The sequence below is a fragment of the Pipistrellus kuhlii genome, unplaced genomic scaffold (genome assembly GCF_014108245.1).
Source record: "Pipistrellus kuhlii isolate mPipKuh1 unplaced genomic scaffold, mPipKuh1.p scaffold_m20_p_17, whole genome shotgun sequence".
In the NCBI taxonomy this organism is placed as follows: Eukaryota; Metazoa; Chordata; class Mammalia; order Chiroptera; family Vespertilionidae; genus Pipistrellus; species Pipistrellus kuhlii.
In genome coordinates, this window is record NW_023425482.1 from 20,793,909 (window position 1) to 20,816,385 (window position 22,477).

A 22,477-nucleotide genomic window follows, 5' to 3' on the forward strand; every position below is an offset into this window, starting at 1 on the left:
CGAGCCGATTCCCTCGGACTACCCTAGGCCGCAGCGGCCTCAGGCCCCAGGTGCCTCCCTCTCCATCTGAAACAGCCCGTGACCCCTTCCTGCCCGGTGCCAAGGGGGTGTTGACGGACGGCCCAAAAGAGTCTCCGGCTTTGTTGCTCCGAGAGGTAACAAGCAGGGAAGCATCTAGCCAAGCCGACAGGAATCTGCACTCACATTCCCTAACAGTGCACGCTCGTGCGCATGCGCGGGCATGCCACATGGGCGGGGCTTCCGTCTCAGGTCCCGCCCAGCAGTCGTGCATTTCCTCTTCCGGTGGAAGGCGGGACCGGGCGCCCGCGGGAAACCTGGGTGAGCCTGGCTCCGTTAAATTCAGCTGCGGGAATGGCAAGGCTGAGGAGCGTGGTCCTGCGGCCATGGATTCGAGAGCTGGTCCTGGGACTAGAGAGACTCTCAAGTCCACGGGCCGGGCAGCTGCTTCAGGTGAGCCCCCAGCCCCTCAGGGCCCGGAGCCCGGGGTGGGTCCCCGGGGCGGTGGGACTGACGTCCGTTGCTGTGGTCAGGTGCTGCAGGAGGCCGAAGCCGAGGCCCCAGGCCCGTCCTGCGCCCCTGACACGTCTGATGTCGGGGCGGCGTTGCTTGTGTCCGACGGGACCCACTGTGTCCGATGCCTGTTGACGCGGGAAACTCTGGATGCCTCGGATTGGTGAGGGAGGCGCCGCAGGACCGCAGGGGAATTGAACCCAGCTGGGCCTCCCGGTGGGCGGGCCCCCGGCGGGCGGGACTAAGTTTCCGTCGGCTAGGCTGTGAGGGTCAAGCTCTCCGCAGGGAAGAGAAGGAGTTTGGTTTCCGAGGGGCTGAAGGCCGGCTGCTGCTGCTGTACGACTGCGAGGTCCGAGTCCAAGTGGCAGAGGGCAGCTTGGTGAGTGGCGAGGCCGGCCTGGGGGGGCTACTTGGCCTGGCTCCGTGACACACCCCCTGAGGCCCATCCCTGATTTCACTCCTCTAGCCAGCGGAGTTCTACCTCCAGGTGCACCGCTTCAGCCTAATGCCCACGGAGCAGCCTCGGGATTGGGTGATTGGTTGGTAAGTGATGCCTCCACTTCCAGGTGCTCTCCCTATCCAGGCCAGCTGGCGTTGACATAGGCTGGGGATGGAGAACCTTTTTTTCTGCCAAGGGCCATTTGGATATTTATATCATTCGAGGGCCTTACAAAATTATCAATCTAAAAATCATTCTGCTATATTTGACTAAACATTTAATTAACTCACCCCTAATGCCTTGATAGGATCAGACCAAATGATTTTGCAGGTTAAATATGGCCCGAGGGCCAGATGTTCCCCCACCCCTAGCCTAGGCCTGTTGGGTGAGAAGGCTTGGGCCCTTAGCAACATTGACTGCCTATCACCATCTTTTTTTCTTAGCAACCAGGACCCGGATGTGCAGAAAAAGCTCAAAGATTGCCTCGAGTGAGTCTAGGATTGGGTTTGGGCCAGGTGTGCCTTGGTCAGATGATGGCACATGTGTTGACAGGCCTCAGGATTGTTCCTCAGGCCTGTCCCCGCTGTTTCTGTAGGGAGCACCTTACAGAGTCGGCCTCCTCCAATGCAGGTAGGTGCGGGTTGATCCTAACTCTCTGTAGAGTGACTTTCCAGCTATCACCTCCTGCTCTTTTAGTAAGCCTCTTCCCCACCCACCCTACCCTTATCTTTGAACTTCAGCCCACCCCCTGCCCCCTGACTCTAGGCCTCTCACTGACCCAGCTTCTGGATGAGGCGCAGGAGGAACAGGAGCATCCGGGGGCACTAGAGCGCCTGGCGGAGAGCTGTCTGATGCTGTCAGGCCCTTGCCCAGCACCCACGCTCACCCGCTGGGCCACCTCAAGCCGCTTGGCCATGGTCAGTCTGGGTAGGGCCTCCCTTGGGACATGTCAGGGTGAGGAGTTTGGCAAGGGCCAGGCTGACAGTTCAGTTCCACAGGGAGAAGCTGTGTACACTGTCCCCAGCCTGTGGCTACACATCTCTGAGAATGACCAGCAGATCCTGAACTCTCTGGGCCCAGATCAGAGCACACAGGGTAAGGAGGACTGGAGAGGTCCAGAGGGGAGTATGTGGGGGTCTGGTACCCACAGTGCTGATAAAGCCTTTCCTGACCCCTAGGCCCTGAGCTGCCCCCACCAGACCCTGCTCCTCAGGACCTGTCGCTGACCCTGTCCTCCTCCCCTTCCTCACTCAGCTCCTCAGGTAAGGTGGTGCTAGAGCCAAAACACTGCCCGGCTACGCAGGAAGCTATGAGAGGGACGCACGTGGCCCCTGGAGACCTGTCTAAGGTCATAGGCCACTCAGCTGGTCCAAGCTGAGAGGGCTGTGCTCACAGTGAGTCCCATCTTCCCCAGGAAATCCCACCTCACACAGCCACATGTCATCACAGGAAAGTGTTGCCAGCATCAGCCTTCTGCCTGCCGAGTCCTTGGCTGCTCCAGACACAGGGCAGAAGGGCAGCTCCCAGTCCCAGCCAGCCATCTGCTCCACCCCCCACTCCCTACCCCCCCCACATCCCAACCATGTAACCAGCTCCCCACTCCTGAGTTGTACCCCAAGTCTGTCACCTCGTGGTCACGTACCCAACTCACATCAGGCTGATGTGACCAGGCCCCAGCCCCAAAAATCTATACTGGAGTTCAAGGAACTAGGGTTGCCCCCCAAGAACGGGCAACATTCTTCAAGGATAAGAACTTCTGAGGGAGTCCCGGAGTCCGGTCCTGTCTGGGTGAGCATTGTCCCCCTGCAGCTGGAGGGTGGAGTGGGGTGAACCTTGGACAGAGCTGGGAGGAGACCGGGGGTAGCCTTGGATGGGGTTAGGGGTCCTTGTTGGCCCCTCTTCAGACACCACGTCCTCTTCAGGAGCCCCCAAAGCAGCATCGTGATGGTTCCGCCTTCCAGTATGAGTACGATCCACCCTGCACTTCCCTCTGTGCCCAGGTCCAAGCTGCCAGGTGAGTGCCTGGGGCTGCCCCACGCTGTGGGAAATGTCCGGCCCAGGGGCTGTATAAGATCCTTGGAAATCATTTGGTCTGGCCCTGCCAAGGCCTTAGGGGTGGATTAATTAAATGTTTGACCAATTATAGCAGGCTAATTTTTAAGTTTTTAATTTTGTAACACCTGAGAATAATGTTAATAATTTCCAAATGGCCTTGGGAGAAAAAAGGTTCCCCACCCTAACCTGTTTGGCTCAGTGGATAGAGCGTCAGCCTGTGGACTGAAGGGTCCCAGGTTCAATTCCGGTCAAGAGTATGTACCTTGCCGGGACTGGTTTGGCTAAGTGGATAGAGCGTCGGCCTGTGGACTGAAAGGTCCTGGGTTCGATTCTGGTCAAGGGCATGTACCTTGGTTGCGGGCACATCCCCAGTAGGGGGTGTGCAAGAGGCAGCTGATCGATGATTCTCTCATCCATGTTTCTAACTCTCTGTCCCTCTCAATTCCTCTGTGTAAAATCAATAAATATATTAAAAAAAAAAAAAAAGAGAGTATGTACCTTGGTTGCAGGCACATCTCCAGTAGGGGGTGGCAGGAGGCAGCTGATTGATGTTTCTCTCTCATTGATGTTTCTAACTCTCCCTTCCTCTGTAAAAAAGTCAATAACATATATTTTAAAAAAGGAAAAAGGTTCCCCAAACCCTGACCTACAGCCTTGGTTCTCTTCCCAGGCTCCCTCCCCAGCTCCTGGCCTGGGCCTTGCATTTTCTGATGGAGCCACAGCCGGAATCTGAGCAAACCCAGGTGTGAAGAGTCATGTGACCATGTAGGAAATTGTGCATATAGGTCTCTGCCTCTGAGTAGACAAACAGTGCTTCACACTCTGCTTGCTTCGAGTTTTTTAATAAAATAATCTCATGCGGCAGGAAAGGAGAGGGTCAGGGGTTGGGGCCGCCTCTTTGGTCTGTGGCTGGGGAGGGCGGGCTCCGCTCAGGGCTGGAGGGCTCTGTATGCTGTGGGAGCAGAGGCTCAGCGTCAAGGCCAGATCCTGCAAAAAGAGTGGAGGAGAGAGGAAGGTCAGAATTGGACTGAGCGGTCCCGCCACCCTGACAACCAGCCCCGCCCCTTCTTACCGAGGCTTGGTGACGGGGGTGCCTCAAGCTTCGGCCTTCGCTTAAGGACAGGGGACCGCTGCAGCCTTAAAGGCCGTTCTGAGAGACACGGAAAGGCTGTGGCAGGTTAAGTGCTTGCTGTTTGTCCCCAACCTTCCGGCCCCCGAGTGTGCCAGCGCACACACACGCACACGCATGCTGTTGCTTCAGAGCCTCCCCTGCCGGAGCAGAGGCTGCTCTTTGGGAGGGGCCGTCAGACCCTTGCTCCCTGGTTTCTCACCCCTCACACCACCAGTGGCTCCCTCACCAGACCCATGAAGGGAGACCCGGAGCCACCCTTCCCTGCACCCAAGCACCCATGGAAGTGTCCCCTCACCAACAGGGGCCTGGAGCTGGTCCTCATGCACAGACACTGCTCGTCGCCCTGCCGAGAGAGGCCTCGGCCTCAGCTGGCCATCTGGGGGAGGCCAGGGTATCAGGGTTTGGTCCCAGCAGCTGCCACCACTCCAGCCCTTGTCCCCTACCTCCAAGGTCCCCAGAGGAGCTAAAATTCCCAGCAGGGACTCCTCCAGTCCCCAGTCCAGTATTGGGGTTGGGGCTAGCATGCCCGTTTACCTTCATTTCTGGGGCCCAAACAAGGATCCTCTGGGAGGCCCAGGATGTCAGGGGAGGGACTGGGTTTTCGAGGGCTGGGACAAGGGGAAGGGGGTCCGGGACCATCATGTGGGCCCCAACCACGGCTCCTAAGCTCTGCATTCAGCTGCTGCCCCAGTGTCTTCCAGGTGGTGGACTCAGGCCCCTGGCCCCCTGGCCCAGGTCTGCATGAGGGGTCTGCAAGGAGAAGAGTTTCAGCCAAGACCTAGGCCAGGCATTGGAAGTGAGCTTGACCTGCACATCCCCCCACCACACACAGCCACTCTCGCTCACCAGCAGACACGGAGTGGGTGCGGGACTTGATAGAGATGGGAGGGGTCTCCGAGGAACTGTCCATAATGTCCCCTGCAGAGTAGGACAGGGGTCTCAGGCACCAGGCCTTGGGAGTGAGGGGAAGAGAAACCTGGCCTCCCCATCCCTCTCCCAGAAAAGCAAGTCCCTTGGGGACTTATCTCTAAGGACATCCCCCTCCCCCAAAATGTACTGCCCTAGCCCAGGATCTCACCATCTGAGCCAGCCTTCTTGATCTCTCCATCTTTGCTCTGTAGGAAACAGGGAAGTCAAGCTCAGCTGCGCACCACCCTTACCCTCGCCTCGTTCCCATAACTGCCACTAAATGAGGGCAACGTGGCAAAATCTTAGAGTTTAAAGTCTGGGATGGTGGAACATAGACACACAACATGACGTCTTAGTTCTCTGATTCCCTTTCTATAATGTTATTAGGGACTCTTCATAGTGGCATTAGCAGGATAGCAATGGGAGAGAGTCGGAAGACTCACAGAAAGGCAGGGATGGATGAAGAGGAGCCAGTTAATCAACTCATTGGAGGTGACAAGCTGGTTCAGGGGGTGCAGCCAGGGGTGGAGAGCAGTGAGATAAAGCAGTGACCAGGACTGAGACCCCACAGGCCCTTGAGGCAGGGCTAGGAGTCAGGGCAGAGGCCTAAGAGGAAGCCCCTAGATGACTTGCTGTTACAAATGTAGGTAACAAGGTCAGATTTCTGTTAGATCTGCAGAGAGAGGACTGACACACCTCCAAGGAGGAGGAAGCAGTGGCCTGGACCAGGGCAGAAGCCAAGAGGGAAGAATGGTTGAATCTCACTATTTTGAGAAGGAGGGGGTGGGACAGACCTATGTCATGAATATCCTCCTGGTCACATATGTCACCCACAGAGAGCCGCATGGCGCCAGCCCCCTCACTTCACACTGTGTCCCTTTCAGACTTACTTGTTTCCTCTTTCCTTCGGCACTCCCACTGCCTCTGCTCACGCCAATCCTCTGCAGCATCACTTGTACCCTCTGTTCAAAGGATGGGGTCAGTTCTGTCTCCCCTCGCTCCAGAGGCCGCCTCTGGGGTCAGAGATGCCAGAGTGGAGAGAGCGCCCAGTGCCCTCAGTTGCAGCAGAGCCCTCACCCATGTCACCATGCCTCACCTTGTCAGGTCTGGCGCCCAGTGCTGCCTCCTCCTCCTCAGCAGGGAGCAGTATCATCGAGTAGGCCTTGCTTTCCCGAGTGTAGCGCGGCCGGCTCCTACGGGCAGGGTCAGGGCTGCCCGGGCCCCCTTCGGCCCCACCAGGCTCCTCGCCCCGGCCAGGGCGGGCTGGTGGCCGCAGTAGGTCCCCAAGTGTGGTTTTCCGAGTGCGGGCCGCCGCCCCAGGGCTGGTCTCCAGATCGGGCCGTGGCCCCCGTGTTGAACGAGGCTTCTTGAAGGCAAAGAGGGTGCCCAGCTTCTTTCGCAGTGTACGGGGGACAGGGGTGGCGCCACCCTCGGCGGCTGGGTCCTCCTCAGGGGCCCAGCTGTGGGAACAGCCAACAGAGAGTAAGCAGGGAGGCCCATGCAGCAGCCCACCCTCTCCCACCCCCCAACCGCCCCTCACTCACAGGCGGTCCTGCTGGATCAGCCTTTTGGAGAAGAATTCCTCCACACCCTCATCCACGCGGGCACTGAGCCCATTTCCTTCCTGCGGCAACGCTGGGGGCACCTGGGGGATATCACACAGTCAGGTGTCAAGGCTGAGCGCAACTGTGAGTTCTTCCCAACTGTCTGCTCTGGGCAGCTCCGGGACCTGGGATTTCTCTAGGGGGCTGCTGACATACAAGCCCTCTCCCTGTCCAGCTAGTGGGTAAATACCCTGATTTCACAGACCTCACCCAGCTGGCCGTGGACACACACCCGCCCACACCTACTCTTGTCCCAGGGAGTGTCCTACACTCTCTGAACCACCCAGTCGCTAGCAGGCTAGAGCCCACACATCTCCTGGGTCACACGTTCTCACCTGCCACCCCCTCTACTCCAAACCGCTTCCTGCAGCGTCCCCCACCCGGCCTGCTGCTGCTCGGCAGCTCAGGCCTGCTGCGTCAGACCCTCTGGGGGGGCCTCAAGCCAGCTCCTCTTCCCCTTCTGCCCTGTGCCCACCACCCAGCCAGTCCGCGGTCCACACATTAGACCCCCCCCACACACACACACACCATCCAGATGTGCAGGAGACACAGGACTGTCCCTGTCAGGGAGCCCAGTGCCTCTCAGTAACCCTGAGGGATGCTGGATGAGATAGCCACCCTTTCTTGCACATCCACCCATACAACAGGCCAACCTGAAGCAGGTTCTACACCCAAGTACATCCTTAACAAAGCCCAGACACCCATGACCCCACACGGGTAGGACCTGGGGTGGGGGTGGCCAGGAAGAATCCAGGACGTGGCCACATGACCAGGTGATTCTGGGCCTCCACAACCCGCCTCCTTGCCCACCATCATCTGTAAGAAGCAAGCAGGCCACCGCGACCCCCAATCCCACCGCCTCCGGAGGCGGAGGACACTCACCTGAGGGCCCCCAGGCGGCGGGCGGTGGTGGTGCTGGCGCCGGGGCCGGGGCCGGGCCCTGGTCGGATGGCGCAGAGGCTGCCCGGAGGGTGGCAGGTCCATGCGAGGCAGCGGGCCGGCAGGGGCCCCGGGAGCGGCAGGGCTCGGAGAGCCGCGCGCAGATGGGCCAGCCTGCGGCTCCGCATCCTCTCCAGGAGCCGCCAGCTCGGGCTCCGGCTCCTCAGCAGCACCTGAGGGGAGAGCACCAGGAGGGCACAGAGCTCGGAGCGCGGGGAGGTGGCAGTGGCGGCGCTAGGGCGGCAGGGGACCCGCCCAGGGCGCGGGGAGGGGCCCCGGCAACGCCGCCCGCTCCCCTCCCCCCGCCAGCCCCTCCCTGCCGCTGTCCATGGTGCTGAGCGCGGCCCCGAGAGAGCGAGCGGCGCGTCATGCGCGTACTGGGGGGAGGGAAGGGGGTGGCGCGCGAGTGGAGACGGTGTCCAGGCCCCGCTCTGCTCAGGTCCTGCTCCACGCTGACCGACCACAGCAGACCCCAATGCTGCAGGATGCACGGGGGTCCTGGCCTGGTCCAGGCAAGGGTGCGTTTCCAAGACAACAGGGCTGAATGACGGTGTCCAGGTGTTCAGGTCTCATGGAGCGTCAGCCCATCTCAGTAACTCCCTTTTCCCCAGGCCCTGACTTACTGTGCGTGGAGGGAACCAGGTGCAGACAGGGGCTGGACTCAGGCCATTTCTGTGGAGGACTGTCATTCTGTTGGGGAGGGCGCAAGCTAGGCCTGGGGCAAGGGCTGCCTCCCCACCTGCCACCCGCCAGCACAAGATGGGAAGATCTAGGATTCCAGGCCCAGAGTTCTGGCACCACCTACCTCCTGCTCCTCTTCGTCCTCCCTCTCCTCCTCCTCGGGGAAGAAAAGGCCTTCCAATTTCCCGGGCCAAAAGGGGGTGGGCTGGCCTCCTTCCAGGGCCAGTGTGGCAGAGGGCATTGCCGCTGTCGTCTGCTGAGCCAGACTCTCCACCTGCAATATCAGGCACCCCAGAGGTGGGGAGGTAGGGCCCCAGCCACAGTCCCATTAGTGCCTAGGGCACATGTGTCAAACACACGGCCCGCGGGCCAAATCCGTCCCGCCAGGCCTTGCAATGTGGCCCGCACCGCGCTGTCATCACTGCACTCCGCTGCGTTTCCATCACAATGACAGTTTATGACTGTTCAGTAAACCATTCGGCCCGCGATTTAGGCTGGATTTTAGATTTTGGCCCCTTCTCTGATTGAGTTCGACACCCCTAGCCTAGGGGAACCCTAAAATATCCCTGGGCTTTATGACCCCAGAAGACATTAGAGAGTCCCTACCAGTCAGTGTGTGTGTGTGTGTGTGTGTGTGTGTGTGTGTGTGTGTGTGTAAGCACAGTTTCCCCTCACCAGCCGATCCTGCGCTGCACTCAGACCCTCCAGGGCTTGAGCCACAATGCTCTCTGCCAAGGACCCCGTGACTGACAGCCGCATGTCCCTGAGGGCAAGAAAGGGTAAGGGTCAGTGTGCTGTCTCTGCCCAGCCCAGCCCAGCCCGGCCCCATCCATCCTACCTGAGTCTAGTGAAGGCATCTTGCAGCAGGTGCTCTGGGAGCAGCTCCTGGAGGCCCCTGGAGCCCACTAGGACCCCCTCGAGCTGCTCTCTCCACCTGGGTCCCTGCAGCATCTGTGGGCAGAGGCTCCTTGTTGTGTCCAGTGTGGCCTGAGTGAAGTCCTGGGCAAAGGTCAGAGCATGGGAGGGTGTGACGGGGGCCTAGACTGGATGGCCGAGGCTCTGACCCCCACAGAATATTAACTCGGGGAATAGTAACCCAGGCAAGCCTATGAGATGGGGGTCAAGCCTACACATGGAGGTGGGGCTCGGGCAAGGGTACCATCTCACCTGAATGTCATGGCGGCAAACCTCGCCCACCTGCCCCAGGAGGCTCTCCAGCTTTTGCCGCAGCTGCCACTGGTGGCTGGGGGAGCTTCCTGCCTCGTACAGAATGGGGAGAATCTGGAGGCCAAGGAGGAACAGGAGTTGCAAGGTGACACCTAACTGAGAGGAGAAGGGTCCTCACGATGGGAAGGTGTGCTCACACTGAGAGAGAAGTTGGCATTTTGGATGGCATCCTCGGCCTGGTGCACAGCGGCTTCACCCCGAGGCCCAGCACCACAGCCCAACAGCTCCACAAGCTCCTGCACCGACTGACAAAGCTCGTTCACTTCCTGGGGAGCATCAAGAATCAGGCTCAGGCTGGTCCCCTTCCAGTCCCCCAGACCCTGACTGCCTCCTGCCCAGGGTCTCCAACAGGGTGTGAGGTCTTGAAGCCAATACCACTAGGCCCAGCCTATCTGTTCAAGGAGGGAGAGCAGTATCTCTCCTTTGGTTCATTGCAGGGACCTTATATATACTTTCTTTTTCTTTTCTTTTTAAAAAAATATATTTTATAGATTTTTTTACAGAGAGGAAGGGAGAGGGATAGAGAGTTAAAAACATCAATGAGAATCATCGATCAGCTGCCTCTTGCACACCCCCTACTGGGGATGTGCCTGCAACCAAAGTACATAACCTTGACCAGAATCGAACCTGGGACCTTTCAGTCCACAGGCCGACACTCTATCCACTGAGCCAAACCGGTTTCGGCTGTATATACTTTCTAAGTGTGCAGAATAGAAAGAAAGGAGCTTTTAGTCATGTCTGTGTTTTAGAAGTTCAGTTTGTTCATCACCACCTGTAGACTAGACGAAGAGGTGGGAAGAAATGGGAGTGAGGCACCATGGAGGAAGAACTAGGGAGGAGAGCAAGGGAGAGTTGGGATGGGGGTGAAGAGGCCTATGCAGGCTCCAGCGCGGGCAGGAGAGGCCTGGTGCAAACCTCTGTCCACAGAACTTCATGGGTGTGGGCACCAGGGAGGTTGGGCACAGGGTAGAGAGGAGTTTGTGGGAGAGAATGAGATCACTTGAAAACGTATAGCGTGGGAAGCCCCTGCAGGATGTCTGTTCTGGGTCAAGGTGCCTGGGTTCTGGAGCTTGGGAGAGAAGGGGATTTGGGAAGGGAGACGTGGGAACATTTCTGACAAAGGGAAGGTAGTGAAGGAAGATGACGCCAGAAGAAAGGTCACTGGATCGGCCATAACTGAGGTCAGTGAATAGGGAGGGAAAGGGAAACCTATAAATGGGAAGTCACATGTGAGGCTACAATGGGAGGAATTGAGGGAAGATTTTTAAAAAATATATATTTTATTGATTTCTTTTACAGAGAGGAAGGGAGGGATAGAGAGCTAGAAACATCGATGAGAGAAAAACATCTATCAGCTGCCTCTTGCACACCCCCTACTGGGGATGTGCCCTCAACCAAGGTACATGCCCTTGACCGGAATCGAACCTGGGACCTTTCAGTCCGCAGGCCGACACTCTATCCACTGAACCAAACCAGTTTTGGCCAAGGGAAGATTTTTTAAAATATATATTTTATTGATTTTTTACAGAGAGGAAGGGAGAAAAATAGCCAGAAGCATGGATTAGCTGCCTCCTGCACACCCCCCACTGGGGATGTGCCCGAAACCAAGGTACATGCCCTTGATCGGAATCAAACCCGGGACCCTTCAGTCCACAGGCTCTATCCACTGAGCCAAGGGAAGATTTTTAAATACCTCCCATCTGTAACAGAAGAGCCTAATTAAATGCTTTAAAAAGGCTGCCAGTAGTGGGAGGGGGATGGGGGGATAAGGACACATGTAATACCTTAATCGAGAAAGAAAGATAAATAAAAAATAAAAAGGCTGCCAGTGGCATCATTTGGGGGAACTATTTCAGGAACAATTGGCTCCTCTCCAGACCAAGGAGAGGGAATTGTCTGGAACAATGGACTTTAGACAGCCTGGCCCCAAGAAAGCCAGACCTTCAGAACAGGGGTGCTCCCGGGCGCCACAGCGCTCCCCATCTCTCCATCTCCTGTTTGTACTCAGGCTTAGGGGGGGGCACTGACCTGCTCAGAGGGGTTAGAGTCCGGACCTAGTGGCTGCTGGCCTGCGGTGCTGGCCGGAGAGGCCTGGTCTGTGTGGTTGTTCCTCAAGAGACAGGCTTGGATCTAGGCACAAGGGATGCTGGTAAGTGGCGGGGAGGAGGGCCGCCAGCAGAGCAGAGCAGCAGAGAAGGGACCCCCCCACACACACACATACCTGATGCACTGCACGTGCTGTCATTTCCGGGCGGCTCCGCTGCGCCTGGGCCACGTCGGTCAGCGGCAGAGGCATGGCCTTCAGGCTTCGGTTCTGCTCCAGGGCCTGAGCCACGTCCAGCAGGCCCAGAGCAGAGGTGTGGTTCCGGTCCCAGACGACAGACCTGGGCCGGGAGGGGCGGGGCTTCAGCCGGGGGCGGGGCTCCTCCAGGCCACACCCAACCAGCGGACCCTGTTCATCCACCTCCTGATTCAGCCCCAGCCCTTAGCCCAGTGTTTCCCAAACTTCTCCCATGATGAGAATCACCTGGTGGAGTTGATAGTTTAACAGGTGATTCTCATCATGGGAGAAGTTTGGGAAACACTGCTAGCCCAACAAGCTCCTCCCCATCGGCCCCATCCCTCGGACCCCCGCCCACCGGAGCCGGGTGTTCACTCGCAGCGCCTTGGCCAACATCTTGGCGCCCGTGTCCCCCATGGCGTTGCCGCTGATGTCCAGGGCTGTCAGGTTAGGGTTGGTGGCCAGGGCCCGAAGCAGGACGCCTGCACCCAGCTTCAGCCTCGACTCTGCCACGGACAGAGACTGCAAAGGCTGGCGTTAAGAGAAAGCCATTTGTCACTAAGGGGTCAGCATGGAGGGGGCAGGTCACAGGTCTGAGGGGGAAGGAGTGGGGTGGGGGTGGGGTCCCAGGGGTCCATTGATTGAGAATCCCACTCGGCCCCGTGAACTCACACAGTCATCATCCTGCATGAGCTGCACAATCCGGTGCAGGACGTCGTCCAGGGTCTCCCTGTGGGCAGGGGCCGCGGTTGGAGCCGGGGACCCGGGTGGGTGGTGGGGTGCCGTCTGGGAGGCCCAGGAGTGGGATGGGGGCGGCTCACTTGCACCGGACGTTGAAGTTCCTCCCCAGGGCCACGTGGCGCAGGGACCGACTCCTCCCGATGGCCAGCACCAGAGTCACCATGTCCGAGCCGAAGCCTGGGGGGTGGGGGCGGCTGGGGTCACGCATGGGGGCGATGCTGCGGGCACGCGGGTGGAGTGGGAGCTGGGTGGGCAGGGGGAGGACGGGTTTCCGGCCGCCTCACCGTTATCCGACAGATCCAGGGAGCTCACGGCGCCGGCATCGCACACCAAGTCCTGGATCACCTGGGCGCCCGCCGAGCGCAGCTGAAGAGGGAAAGCGGAGGCAGGAGCTCAGGCAGCAGCCGCCGCCGGTGGAGGCTCCGGCGGCCAGGGCGCCGCAGCCCCCGCAGCCCCCGGGGCCCCTCCCAGGCCGGGCCCCGCCTGCCCCTGGGCGCTGCGCTCACCTCGCAGGCGCTGAGGTCCAGGTGCAGGTCGCCCAGGTGCGTGTTGAGCGCCAGACCTTCCAGAAGGGCCCTGGGAGGGGGTGTCACGGGGATGTCAGGAGCCGGGAAAGGGCCCTCCACCCCCTGGGACCCAAACACACACCAGGAAGGAAGGGCCAGCCAAAACCGGTTTGGCTCAGTGGATAGAGCGTCGTCGGCCTGCGGACTCAAGGGTCCGGGGTTCGATTCCGGTCAAGGGCATGTACCTGGGTCGCGGGCACATCCCCAGTAGGGGGTGTGCAGGAGGCAGCTGATCGGTGTTACTCTCTCATTAAATGTTTCTAACTTTCTATCCCTCTCCCTTCCTCTCTGTAAAAAAAAATCAATAAAAAATATATTTTTAAAAATAAAAAAATAAGGAAGAGCCAGGATGCTGGGAAGGTGACGGGTCCGATAGGGGCGGGGGGGGGGTGAGGGGGGGCGGGGGGAATGCTGGAAGCCTGGCTTGGCTGATGGCCACCCAGGCGGGGGCGACACTCACCGGAGCGCGTCGGGGGGCAGCCTGCAGCCGGCCAGGGCCAGGTGCCGCAGCGCCCCCGCGCGGCCGAGGAAGAGCTGCAGCGAGGCGGGCGCGGCCCGGGCCTTCCTGGGGGGAGCGGGGGGAGTGAGCTTCCGGGCGCAGGAGGCGGCCCCCCCACCTACCCTCCACCCCCCGCCCCTACCCCGTCCCCTCCTCACGTGCGGGACCAGACGTTCCGGGAGGCGTCCAGGCGGGCGAGGCTGGCGCAGCAGCCGCGGGCCAGCGCGGCGAAGAGCTGCGGGAGGAGGTGCAGGCTGCACGGGCCGCGAGACCGAGCCCTCCCCCAGCCATGCCCTCCAGGCTGCCACCGGCCTCAGCCTCATCCCCCAGCCCTACTGACCACCCCCTGCCCCCGGCCTGCCCTCCAGGCTGCCCACCGGCCTCAGCCCTACTGACCACCCCCTGCCCCCGGCCTGCCCTCCAGGCTGCCCACCGGCCTCAGCCCCATCCCCCAGCCCTACTGACCACCCCCTGCCCCCGGCCTGGCCTCCAGGCTGCCCACCACTGGCCTCAGCCCCATCCCCCAGCCCTACTGACCACCCCCTGCCCCCGGCCCGCCCCCTGACCGCCTCCTCACAATGTCCAGGGCGGCGTCGGTGCCCGCAAGGTTCAGGACGGTCAGAGCGTTAGGGCGGCTCAGGAAACTGTAGAGGCCCTGGCGGCAGGAGGGGTGGGAGAGGGGAAAGGAGTGAGGAATCGCCTCCCTAAGAGCTTTCTGACACCCCCCCCCCTCACTACCTGCAGTGCCCCCGATCACTGCCCCTAAAAGACCACTCACCCCGCTGTCCTCCGAGGCCCCCAGGGCCCCGGGGTTTCCCGAAAGGTCCAGGTGGGTCAGGGCCTGGTCGAAGGCCGTATTGGAAGCCAGGGCCCGGCCCAGGGCTTTCATGCCTGGTGGGGGACGAGGGAGTGGCTCAGACGGACCCACACTTGCTCCACCAACCCCACCCCCACCCCAAACTTGGCTCTGCTCACCTCGAGGTGTCAGCCCCGTCTGTGCCAGGCTGAGCCTCCTCAGGGCTCCAGGACGATGCTCTAGGTGTCTGCTGAGGGCAGCCACGCCTGGGGACGGGCAAACCTTGTGGGTCCCACCTCCTCCAGCACCAGCAGGCACCCCCGCACCCTCCCAGGCCCAGCCATACCTCGGTCGTCCAGCAGGTTCCCCGCCAGGCTGAGCTCCCGGAGCCCGGAGCTGGGGTGGCCCGCCAGCACCTGGGCCAGTCGCCGGACGAAGTCTCTGGGGACCAGACCCCAGGCTTGAGACTCTGCCTCTGGATTCCCAGCTCCTCCCAATCCGGGACCCCCCCCCACCACCTCCACCACCAAGCCCTCCCGGTCCCCCTCACCCCCGCAGGCCACAGGCCTCCAGCACCAGCTCCTCCAGGTGGGCCGACTGGCTCATCATGTGCAGAATCTGCTCCAGGACCTCCAGGCTCTGAGAGTCAGAGGGGAGGCTCAGTGGGCTGCGCCCTGGTCCTCCCCTCGCGCCCCCCCCCCCCCCCCCCCCCCCCCCCCCCCCCCCCCCCCCCCCCCCCCCCCCGCTCCTGCCCTCTCACCAGCTTCACGTCCACACAGGAGAGACGCCGGAACCACAGGTTGTAGGACAGGGCAGCCACACTCAGTGCCAGGTCCCTGGGCGGGAGAGGGGCGGGGCAGAGCTCAGGGCCCTGCGGCCGGTCTCCAGCCCCGCACCCCCCTCCAGGGAGAGGCTGGGGCTCAGGAATGGGGGCCACGGCATCTCCCTCCCCTCCCGGCCTGGCAGGCCACACACCGGCTGCCCAGGTGGCTGAAGTCTCCCAGGCTGAAGTGGCGGCAGCCCTGGCGATGGTAGATGGTGTCCACATCCTGGGCGGGAAGAGGGTGTCTCCAGCGGGCTGGGCTCGGGGCCGCGAGCAGCAGGGAGGGCCTCAGCGCCCACGGGGGGGGGGTGAGATGTCTTCAAAGGACCCCCCTCCCCCCAGAGAGGGCCCCGCCCTCACCCACTGAATCTCCTCTCGGAAAGGGAAGCCATTGTAGTCACACAGAGCCTCGTACGTCTCCAAGAAGCCACCTGGGGTGGGAGTGGGGGGGTGCCAGGGGTACGACAGGGTCAGGTGAGGGGCGGGGGGAGGAAGAGAGGAGAGACACAAAAGATGGTGCAGATCAGACCCAGGCTGGGAGGCTGGCGGGACCTCCAGCGGCTCTGCTCAGTTTGGGGGACCCCCAAGCCTTGGGGGCGGGGATGCAGGAAGGGGTAGGCTGGAACCCCCACCGGGATTCCTTACCGCAGGGGCTACTGGGCGAGGTGGCCTCTGAGGGGCTGCTGCTCTCCAGGCGGACCAGCATGGCGGGCGGCGTGGGCTTGCGGAACAGCTTCCTGAGGAGGACGAGGGGGAGAAGGAGAAGGGAAAGGCGCTCCCACCTCTGGGCCGCGGAGCTTGTGTCTCCATGGCATCCCCCGCCGCCCCCATCCCCGCCCGGCCCTCGCAGCCGCTGGGCCTCACCCCAGGGTGGAGTGAGGAAAGACCTTCTTGATGGCCGCAGCCACGTGCCGGGCCAGCCGCTCCAGGGCGGCCACGCCGGGAAACTCCAGGACCAGCTCCGGCAGGGACTCCAGCTCGAACGTGACCTGGGGAGAGCAGGTGGCAGGCCGGGCTGGGCTCCATGAGTGGGGCGGGGAAGGGAAGGAAGGAGGAGGGGAAGGCAGGCCTAGCGGGCACGAAGGTTTTCACCTGCGGCGGCGTCTCCTGCAGAGCCATGGCCTGGACCTCCAGGTAGCTGAACGTGCAGTCCACCTGCGGAGGGCCTGGGTCAGCCGGGACCGAGGCCCGAGCCCCCCTCCCGGGAGCCCAGGCCTCTGTGCAGCCTGCAGCTCAGAGCCCGACGGGCCTGGACTCCAGTCCAGCTGCCGCCCGAGCCCAGTGCCGCTGAAGGGCAGAGCCCACGGGACAAGGCAGACAGGGCTGCAGCCTCCTGTCAGGAAGCTGCCGGAGGGCATGGTGGGGGTGAGCGGCCAGGGCCTGACTCACCCTCAGCGGGAGGCAGGTGTGGAGCAGGTAGGCTCTCCATCGCAGCAGGGCCTGGGGGGAGAGAGTGCCTGACGCCTTGCTGCTTGGGCCACAGCACCTCCCGGCCTCTGTGCCCCCGCCATACCAGGACGTGACCTTGCTCAGCGCCCTCCCGCTCTGGAAGCCAGGTTTTCAGCAGCAGCTCTGCCTCCTTGGGCCACAGGAACCTGGTGATCTCGCCTGTGGGAGGGCAACCTGCCGGGTGACTCCAGTCCTCCCATGGAGGCCAGTGCAGGCCCATGGTCTATACCAGGCTAGGGGCCTGGGCTCATCGATGGGCCAGCACGGAGGGAGAGGAGTGGGTCTCGGGGCAGCAAGCCCTCCGAAGGAGCCAAGAGAAACAGCGCTTGCCCGGCACCCGCAGGGCTCTGGGCCGGCCTGGTTCTGGGGCCCGCACTGCTGCTTCCTCCCCAAACAAGTGGGTAAAGCAGGGCCCGCGCTTACCTCGCAGCTCACAGGATATGCCGTCGGGGGTCTGGGCCATGGGGCCGGGCCAGGCGGCCGCCGGGGAGGCCCCAGGAGCTCCGAGGAGAGACAGCAGCGGGCGGGCGCGCACAGGAAGCCCGGGCCCGGCCCGCACTGCAGCCACCTGCTCCTCTCGCAGCGGAAGGTGCGCGCCGCTTCCTGCCCGGCCGCCCCCGGCCCGGCTCCTCCCCGCCCGCCCGCCGCGGCCCGGAGAGGCCGCCCGCTTAACGGGGAGGCAGAGCCCCGACTGCCCGTCCACGCCGTCGCGCAGGAGCTCATCCGCCAGGCCCGACGGGCGGGATGGCGTGGCCTGCAGGGTCGCGCACGCGTCCGTCCCGCTAGCGGCTTCTAGGCCCCTGCTCCTGCCCCAGGCCGCAGTCCCTGCAGCGGCCACCAGGGGGTGCTGTCCGCTCGGGGATTCCCTCCGCCGCCCACCCTGGTCAGTAGCCTGGAAAGCCCAGCTGGGGAGGTGAACATGAGGGGCGGGCGGGGGGGAGAGGAGGAAGGGGCATCTGCATGAGCAGGGGTGTGGCGTCTCTCCCAACACTCGGGTCGGGTCCTAACCTGGAGGCCCGAATCCGTTACTGCCTCTAACCTGGAGGCTGTGACCCCCTTCTCTGTGGCAGAGGTTCCTCAGCTTCCATCAGGTTCAGCTGGGTCAGGCGGGAAAGCCCAGGTGTGTGTGCTCCGGGGGCAGCGTTGGGCTAAAACCTAAAACCCGAGGGCTTCAGGGAGGGATGGAGTGGATAATGAAGGGGGCCGGGAGCAGGGGGGGTGGGGGGGAATCCTCCTCTGAGTGAGCCTTCTCCCTGACCTGGTTGTGGTGGTGGTGGTGGGGGAACCACGAGGAGAGAGGAAAGCTACTGTCTTCAGGGCCGGGAGGGATCAGCCTGAGGAGCACGCTGCCTCATAAAAGACCAGGGGCCTAGATTTTGGAAGGTTCACATGAGGGGATTAATCCCCCCCCCCCCCCTTTCATTACGTATGGGTTAAGAACATTCTCTGCCCTGCCCACAGCTCAGCCTGGCACAGGTAGGTGAGAGATACTGGGCAGAAATCTCCCTGGTTCCTTTCCCAGCTCTACCTACCCCTCCTCTCTTTGGGGCTCAGAGACAGTGGGGGCACCTTCTCATCTCCCTTTGTTCAGGTTCACCAAGGACTGGGACGAAGTGGGAAGTAGAAACTGAATATTATCTACTTGGGGGCAGCCATCTCTCCCTTCAAGCAGCAGGCTCATAGTGTGAGATTTGAGAGCTGACAAGAGGACTCAGCTGAAGAGAGAGAGAGAGCTATGAATTTCTGCCCACCAAGGCAACAAATCCTGTTCTGCCGCCTTCCAATTTGAAAGGAGTCAAGAGCTGGTTAAGGTGGAACTCTTTGGAAGGCCACACAGAACCTACAAACTGCTTGTAGGGTGAGAACTCACGATGGCCACGTGGCCAAGAATGCAGGTTCTCAAGGCAGACGGCCTGAATTCAAGTCCTGGCTCCCTCTCTGACCAGCTGTTTGACATTGAGCGAGTTCCTTAGCCTTTCTGGGCTTCCAGTCCCAGCTGGAGCTATTCACTCATCTCCAAGTGTTGCTTGTAAGGATTAAATATTAAGAGAGGTGCTCACCACAGTGCCTGGCACTCAGTGAACACTCACATCTGCCAAGTCTACCATGGCAACCCCAGGACTCCAAAACAACCACAAAAACGCCACCTCATTAGGATTTTTCCTGTTTAGAATAACAAGGATGAGAACTAAAAGAGGGGATGACTGCCAAAGGGCTGGAGCTGTTCCCTAGGCGGAGACTCTGGTTGGGGGTGGGGGTGGGGGCAGGCCTCAGTGCTGGGAGGGAACAGGGGGCTACGGAGAAGGAAACCAGGACCAGCATGTAGAGCAGACCAGGGGTGCTGAAGATAAACCCTCATTAACTGCTGGCACTCAGGGTCACAGAGACAAAGCACACAGACCAAGCAAACACATGGGACTCGGCTCCAACAAGCACTGAGTGACTCAGGGAGAGGGGGAGGCCTTCAGCTTGTTCAGGCCGGCTTCTATGTTCCAGACAGCTTGACACTCCGTGGGCGCGCAGGAAACGCTAAAAGGTCATAATGAGGAATATGCCCCGCCTGCTCCAGTGGCACAGGCTGACGGGCCAGGCTGTACCTCCGGCGTCACCACAAGGCTCCCTCAGATGGTTTTAAAAGACAAGAGCTGGGCAGCAGGGGATGGGCAACACCACTTAGAGGTAACTACTCTTTACTCCGGTACCTACTACGGTTTAAAGTGGGGAAGAGTAGGCCAGGGACTTCCCCATGTCTCAGGTGTAGAGTAATAACGAGAATGGCTTTTGCTGAAGGTTTTATTTTACGTTTTAAATATATATGTGTATATATATATATTTTTTTTAATTTTTTTTTTTTACAGAGAGAAGGAGAGGGATAGAGTGTTAGAAACATCGGATCAGCTGCCTCCTGTACACTTCCCACCGCGATGTGCATGCAACCAAGGTACATGCCCTTGACGGGAATCGAATCTGGGACCTTTCAGTCCACAGGCTGACACTCTATCCACTGAGCCAAACCAGTCAGGGTTATTTTTAAAAAACATTTATTTCAGAGAAAGGATAGAAAAATTATGATAATCATTGATTGGCTGACTCCTGCACACCCCCTATTGGTGATTGAGCCTGCAAGCTGGGCATGTGTCCTGACCAGAAATCAAACTGTGACCTCCAGGTTCATGGGTCAATGCCACACCAGCAGAGCAGAGTTTTATTATTTTATTTTTTAACTTTTTTTTATTAATTTCAGGGAGGAAGGAAGAGGGATAGAAACATCAATGATGAGAATCATCAATTGGCTGCCTCCTGCACGCTCCCCACTGGGGATCAAGCCTGCAACCTGGGCATGTGCTCTTGACGGAATCGAACCTGGGACCCTTGAATCTGCAGGTCTACGCTCTAATTCACTGAGCCAAACCGGCTAGGGCCAGAGTTTTATTTTTAAGGAAGTCACATAGGATTATCAATGGGAATCCCTTTTCAGCCTCAACTACCATTAGCATGTCACTTTTCTTGAACTCCCTCTATCTAAAACAAACCCACATTTAAACTTCCAAACAATGAGAAATAAAAACTGCTGAAGATAAACATGTCCATTCTACAGAGATTTTCTATTATAAATACCTAACAATTGTTAAAAGCCACGTCCTCTGTGAGAGAATTCTAGTTGGGGGTACTTGGTCCCTGTGGGAGCTAGCCTATGGGTGGGATGGAGATGAAATACTTGACTGCCTGGTATAGTCTTGAGGCACCAGATGATACACTTTCCTGGAGATGACTGTCCAGGAGTCTCTCCTGGTGATCATTCTGTCTCCCCTGTCAAATCAATTTCTTTATGACAGACTGGCCAGCTTCCCTGTTCCCTTGTACTTGGCAGAGCTTGAGGTACTGATCCCAATCCTTTTTGACGGAGATCCTGAGGACAGAGCTTCCCATCAGCCCCTTCTACTCTTAAGCTCTGTGGCCCACCCCCTTGGCCACGGGGAACCCACTCCCTAAAGTGAGTGGCTCATGGGGAATGGCAGATGTCCATCCACTGACACACACACCTTCAGGGAGTTAAAACTTGGAACAGGATGCACTTAGTATCCCATCTGCCAAGATCACCTCCCACCTGCTAAGGAGGAAGTGGTCCCACAGCCTGCCTGTACCTCAGGCCTGTCCCACCTGAAGCCACACAGGAGGACCTCTTTGGGCTTCTCACGAGACAGGAATCACACAAGACAGTGTTGGAGCACTGTTAATCCGTTATGATTTATTAGCTGTACAGCAGTAGATCCTCCTCCCCAGCTTTCAACCCTATTACATATTTTATTACAGGTCTCATGTTGGTGTCCTAAAATAATGAAAAATATCACACAGTACAGCTAAGTACAAAATGTATCAACCTAGAGTCTGACAGCTAACTGATGGCTCTCTTAAAAGCAATACACAGAAGAAAAAAGTGTTTGAAATCAACAAGACTGAGGCTCTCTAAAAAACACATTTTAAACATGACAGTTCATGTGCAAGAATCATTTTTAGTTGTTTCGCTTCACATTATTAACCTTTTTTTTAAATTTGCATATCCAAAGTTTAAATTACTGACCTAATGAAAATTTCTGGCCCAGCTTTTAAGGGACTGCTGTGACCTGCTCATAATCACCCTTCTGCTTTAACAGAGGATTTATAAAACAGAAAATTCAGCTACAAACAGAGGAAAGAAAATGTGGATGGGAAATCATAACTGGAAGTTAATTGTACAAGGTTCAAATGCTGGCTCCATGGGCTGGAAATCACGATCTTCCACTGGGTGTCCGTGTCTAGCGGCAGCAGTCTGGGTGCTGTTCTGCTACATGATTGCGATCCGATTCCTTGTCAACATTTACAACTACAGTCTGTGGCAACTTAATCTGCAAGTAATTAAAATGCTGGGTTTTCTCACACTGCACTTCTTTTCAACCTCTTAATTAATGGAAAAGATTAAAATGTAAAAAAAGTTATTTACAAGCTTGACCATACCAGAAACTTTGCCAAGAAAGAGGCAAAGCCTTCAGGACAAAAACCGATCGTAGCATGCCATATTGTTGGTGTGCAGCCGACTCCAAGCAAAGGGAGTCAGAGAAAAAGCAAAAGCAAAAAAACAGTTTAAAAGTCTAAGTCCTTCCCAAGTCTGCATTTACAATTAAAAACTCTCCTGGGAAGAAGACCACAGAACTCTGGGAACCCGGTGGCTGTTCTGGAGTGGTCTACCATAGCCAGAAGGAGGGTCCAACGTCTGTTTCCATCTAAGAAAACCAGTTAGGCGTCAACACTGTCCTCAGCACTTCCTGGTAAACCCTCAGGGACTCAGAACATTCCATGATTTGCTAACATCAAACAGCAAGTTCTAGTTAAATCACATTTTCCTAACATCATCCTTGGAGTTTTAGTTCTCAGTATGTTTGGTAAAACGGTGTAAAACGGTGCTTTTCCCAAAGCCAAAAGAAGAAAAAAGGGAGAAAAATTAAGATGCAGGCCGTTTAAACACAGCCCTGAGCAGTCCTGTGAAGACAAGGCCCTGCCATCACCGGTCCATCATGCTGAGGATCATCTCAGGGGTGAGGTCTCCGTTGGGGGCGTCTGTGGCAGCAGGCTGCGCCTCTTCCTCCCCCTCCGCGGGCTCTGCATCTGGCTCTTTTTTTACTTGAACTATAATGTTCTCAATTGCACCTGTATTCTGATCTTCAACCTGGATGATAGCTGTTGCTGGTGAAAAGGGGCACGAACAAAACAAATGCTCCATTAAAGTCCTCAAAAGATGGCAAATGTTCCAGACTTGACACTAACTGG

General features: G+C 58.8%; 3 protein-coding genes across 12 annotated transcripts in view; 1 reads left to right on the plus strand and 2 right to left on the minus strand.

Annotated features, from left to right (window-relative positions):
• Window positions 1–231: 231 nt before the first annotated feature.
• ACD (ACD shelterin complex subunit and telomerase recruitment factor) lies at window positions 232–3,894 on the plus strand. 2 transcript variants are annotated; one of them, XM_036441471.2, is made up of 12 exons: window positions 232–471; window positions 552–694; window positions 817–910; window positions 998–1,074; window positions 1,414–1,458; window positions 1,566–1,600; window positions 1,736–1,887; window positions 1,969–2,065; window positions 2,149–2,232; window positions 2,385–2,758; window positions 2,893–2,984; window positions 3,696–3,894. In XM_036441471.2, exons 1-12 carry the CDS (start codon window positions 232–234, stop codon window positions 3,772–3,774), a joined length of 1,512 nt encoding a protein of 503 aa, XP_036297364.1. In that variant the 3' UTR covers window positions 3,775–3,894. The 2 variants fall into 2 exon arrangements, with proteins under 2 accessions (XP_036297364.1, XP_045438730.1); XM_045582774.1 differs by having other exon boundaries at window positions 1,969–2,050.
• CARMIL2 (capping protein regulator and myosin 1 linker 2) lies at window positions 3,853–17,347 on the minus strand. Of its 5 annotated transcripts, none has more exons than XM_036441451.2 (39): window positions 17,096–17,312; window positions 16,737–16,831; window positions 16,613–16,663; window positions 16,316–16,378; window positions 16,088–16,212; window positions 15,869–15,960; window positions 15,584–15,654; window positions 15,376–15,449; window positions 15,161–15,236; window positions 14,951–15,039; window positions 14,747–14,841; window positions 14,580–14,666; window positions 14,383–14,495; window positions 14,182–14,259; window positions 13,763–13,839; window positions 13,566–13,670; window positions 13,046–13,115; window positions 12,824–12,905; window positions 12,620–12,716; window positions 12,471–12,528; window positions 12,157–12,329; window positions 11,739–11,901; window positions 11,546–11,647; window positions 9,655–9,783; window positions 9,458–9,571; window positions 9,129–9,289; window positions 8,966–9,053; window positions 8,415–8,564; window positions 8,233–8,299; window positions 7,553–7,782; window positions 6,611–6,711; window positions 6,163–6,526; window positions 5,957–6,028; window positions 5,236–5,272; window positions 5,004–5,075; window positions 4,692–4,907; window positions 4,453–4,533; window positions 4,098–4,175; window positions 3,853–4,012 (listed from the first exon to the last, which is right to left on the minus strand). In XM_036441451.2, the coding sequence occupies exons 1-39, from the start codon at window positions 17,133–17,135 to the stop codon at window positions 3,903–3,905; spliced, it is 4,146 nt and encodes a 1,381-aa protein (XP_036297344.1). In that variant the 5' UTR covers window positions 17,136–17,312; the 3' UTR covers window positions 3,853–3,902. The 5 variants fall into 5 exon arrangements, with proteins under 5 accessions (XP_036297344.1, XP_045438727.1, XP_036297343.1 ...); XM_045582771.1 differs by having other exon boundaries at window positions 4,453–4,500; window positions 5,957–6,079; window positions 17,096–17,309; XM_036441450.2 differs by having other exon boundaries at window positions 5,957–6,079; window positions 17,096–17,305.
• A 3,552-nt stretch (window positions 17,348–20,899) lies between these two features.
• The window catches only part of CTCF (CCCTC-binding factor), a 44,048-nt gene continuing 42,470 nt past the window's right edge, over window positions 20,900–22,477 (minus strand). For 3 of the 5 annotated variants that reach the window (XM_036441494.2, XM_036441492.2, XM_036441491.2), the window contains one exon: window positions 20,900–22,393. In XM_036441494.2, coding sequence (XP_036297387.1) covers window positions 22,212–22,393 — 182 coding nt within the window. In that variant the 3' untranslated portion in view covers window positions 20,900–22,211. The remainder of the gene's footprint in view (window positions 22,394–22,477) is intronic. The other 2 variants (XM_036441496.2, XM_036441495.2) reach the window with 1 other exon arrangement.

What these genes read in the sequence shown, in the direction of transcription:
- ACD (XM_036441471.2), top strand. Translation starts at nt 232, where the DNA reads ATGCGCGGGCATGCCACATGGGCGGGGCTTCCGTCTCAGGTCCCGCCC. An exon ending in CCCAGATCAGAGCACACAGG is followed by an intron (nt 2,066 to 2,148) that starts GTAAGGAGGACT and finishes CCTGACCCCTAG; the next exon opens with GCCCTGAGCTGCCCCCACCA. An exon ending in GCCCAGGTCCAAGCTGCCAG is followed by an intron (nt 2,985 to 3,695) that starts GTGAGTGCCTGG and finishes TTCTCTTCCCAG; the next exon opens with GCTCCCTCCCCAGCTCCTGG.
- CARMIL2 (XM_036441450.2), bottom strand. Translation starts at nt 17,135, where the DNA reads ATGGCCCAGACCCCCGACGGCATATCCTGTGAGCTGCGAG. An exon ending in CCTGTGTGGACGTGAAGCTG is followed by an intron (nt 15,040 to 15,160) that starts GTGAGAGGGCAG and finishes TCTGACTCTCAG; the next exon opens with AGCCTGGAGGTCCTGGAGCA. An exon ending in CCTGGATCTGTCGGATAACG is followed by an intron (nt 12,717 to 12,823) that starts GTGAGGCGGCCG and finishes CCCACCCCCCAG; the next exon opens with GCTTCGGCTCGGACATGGTG.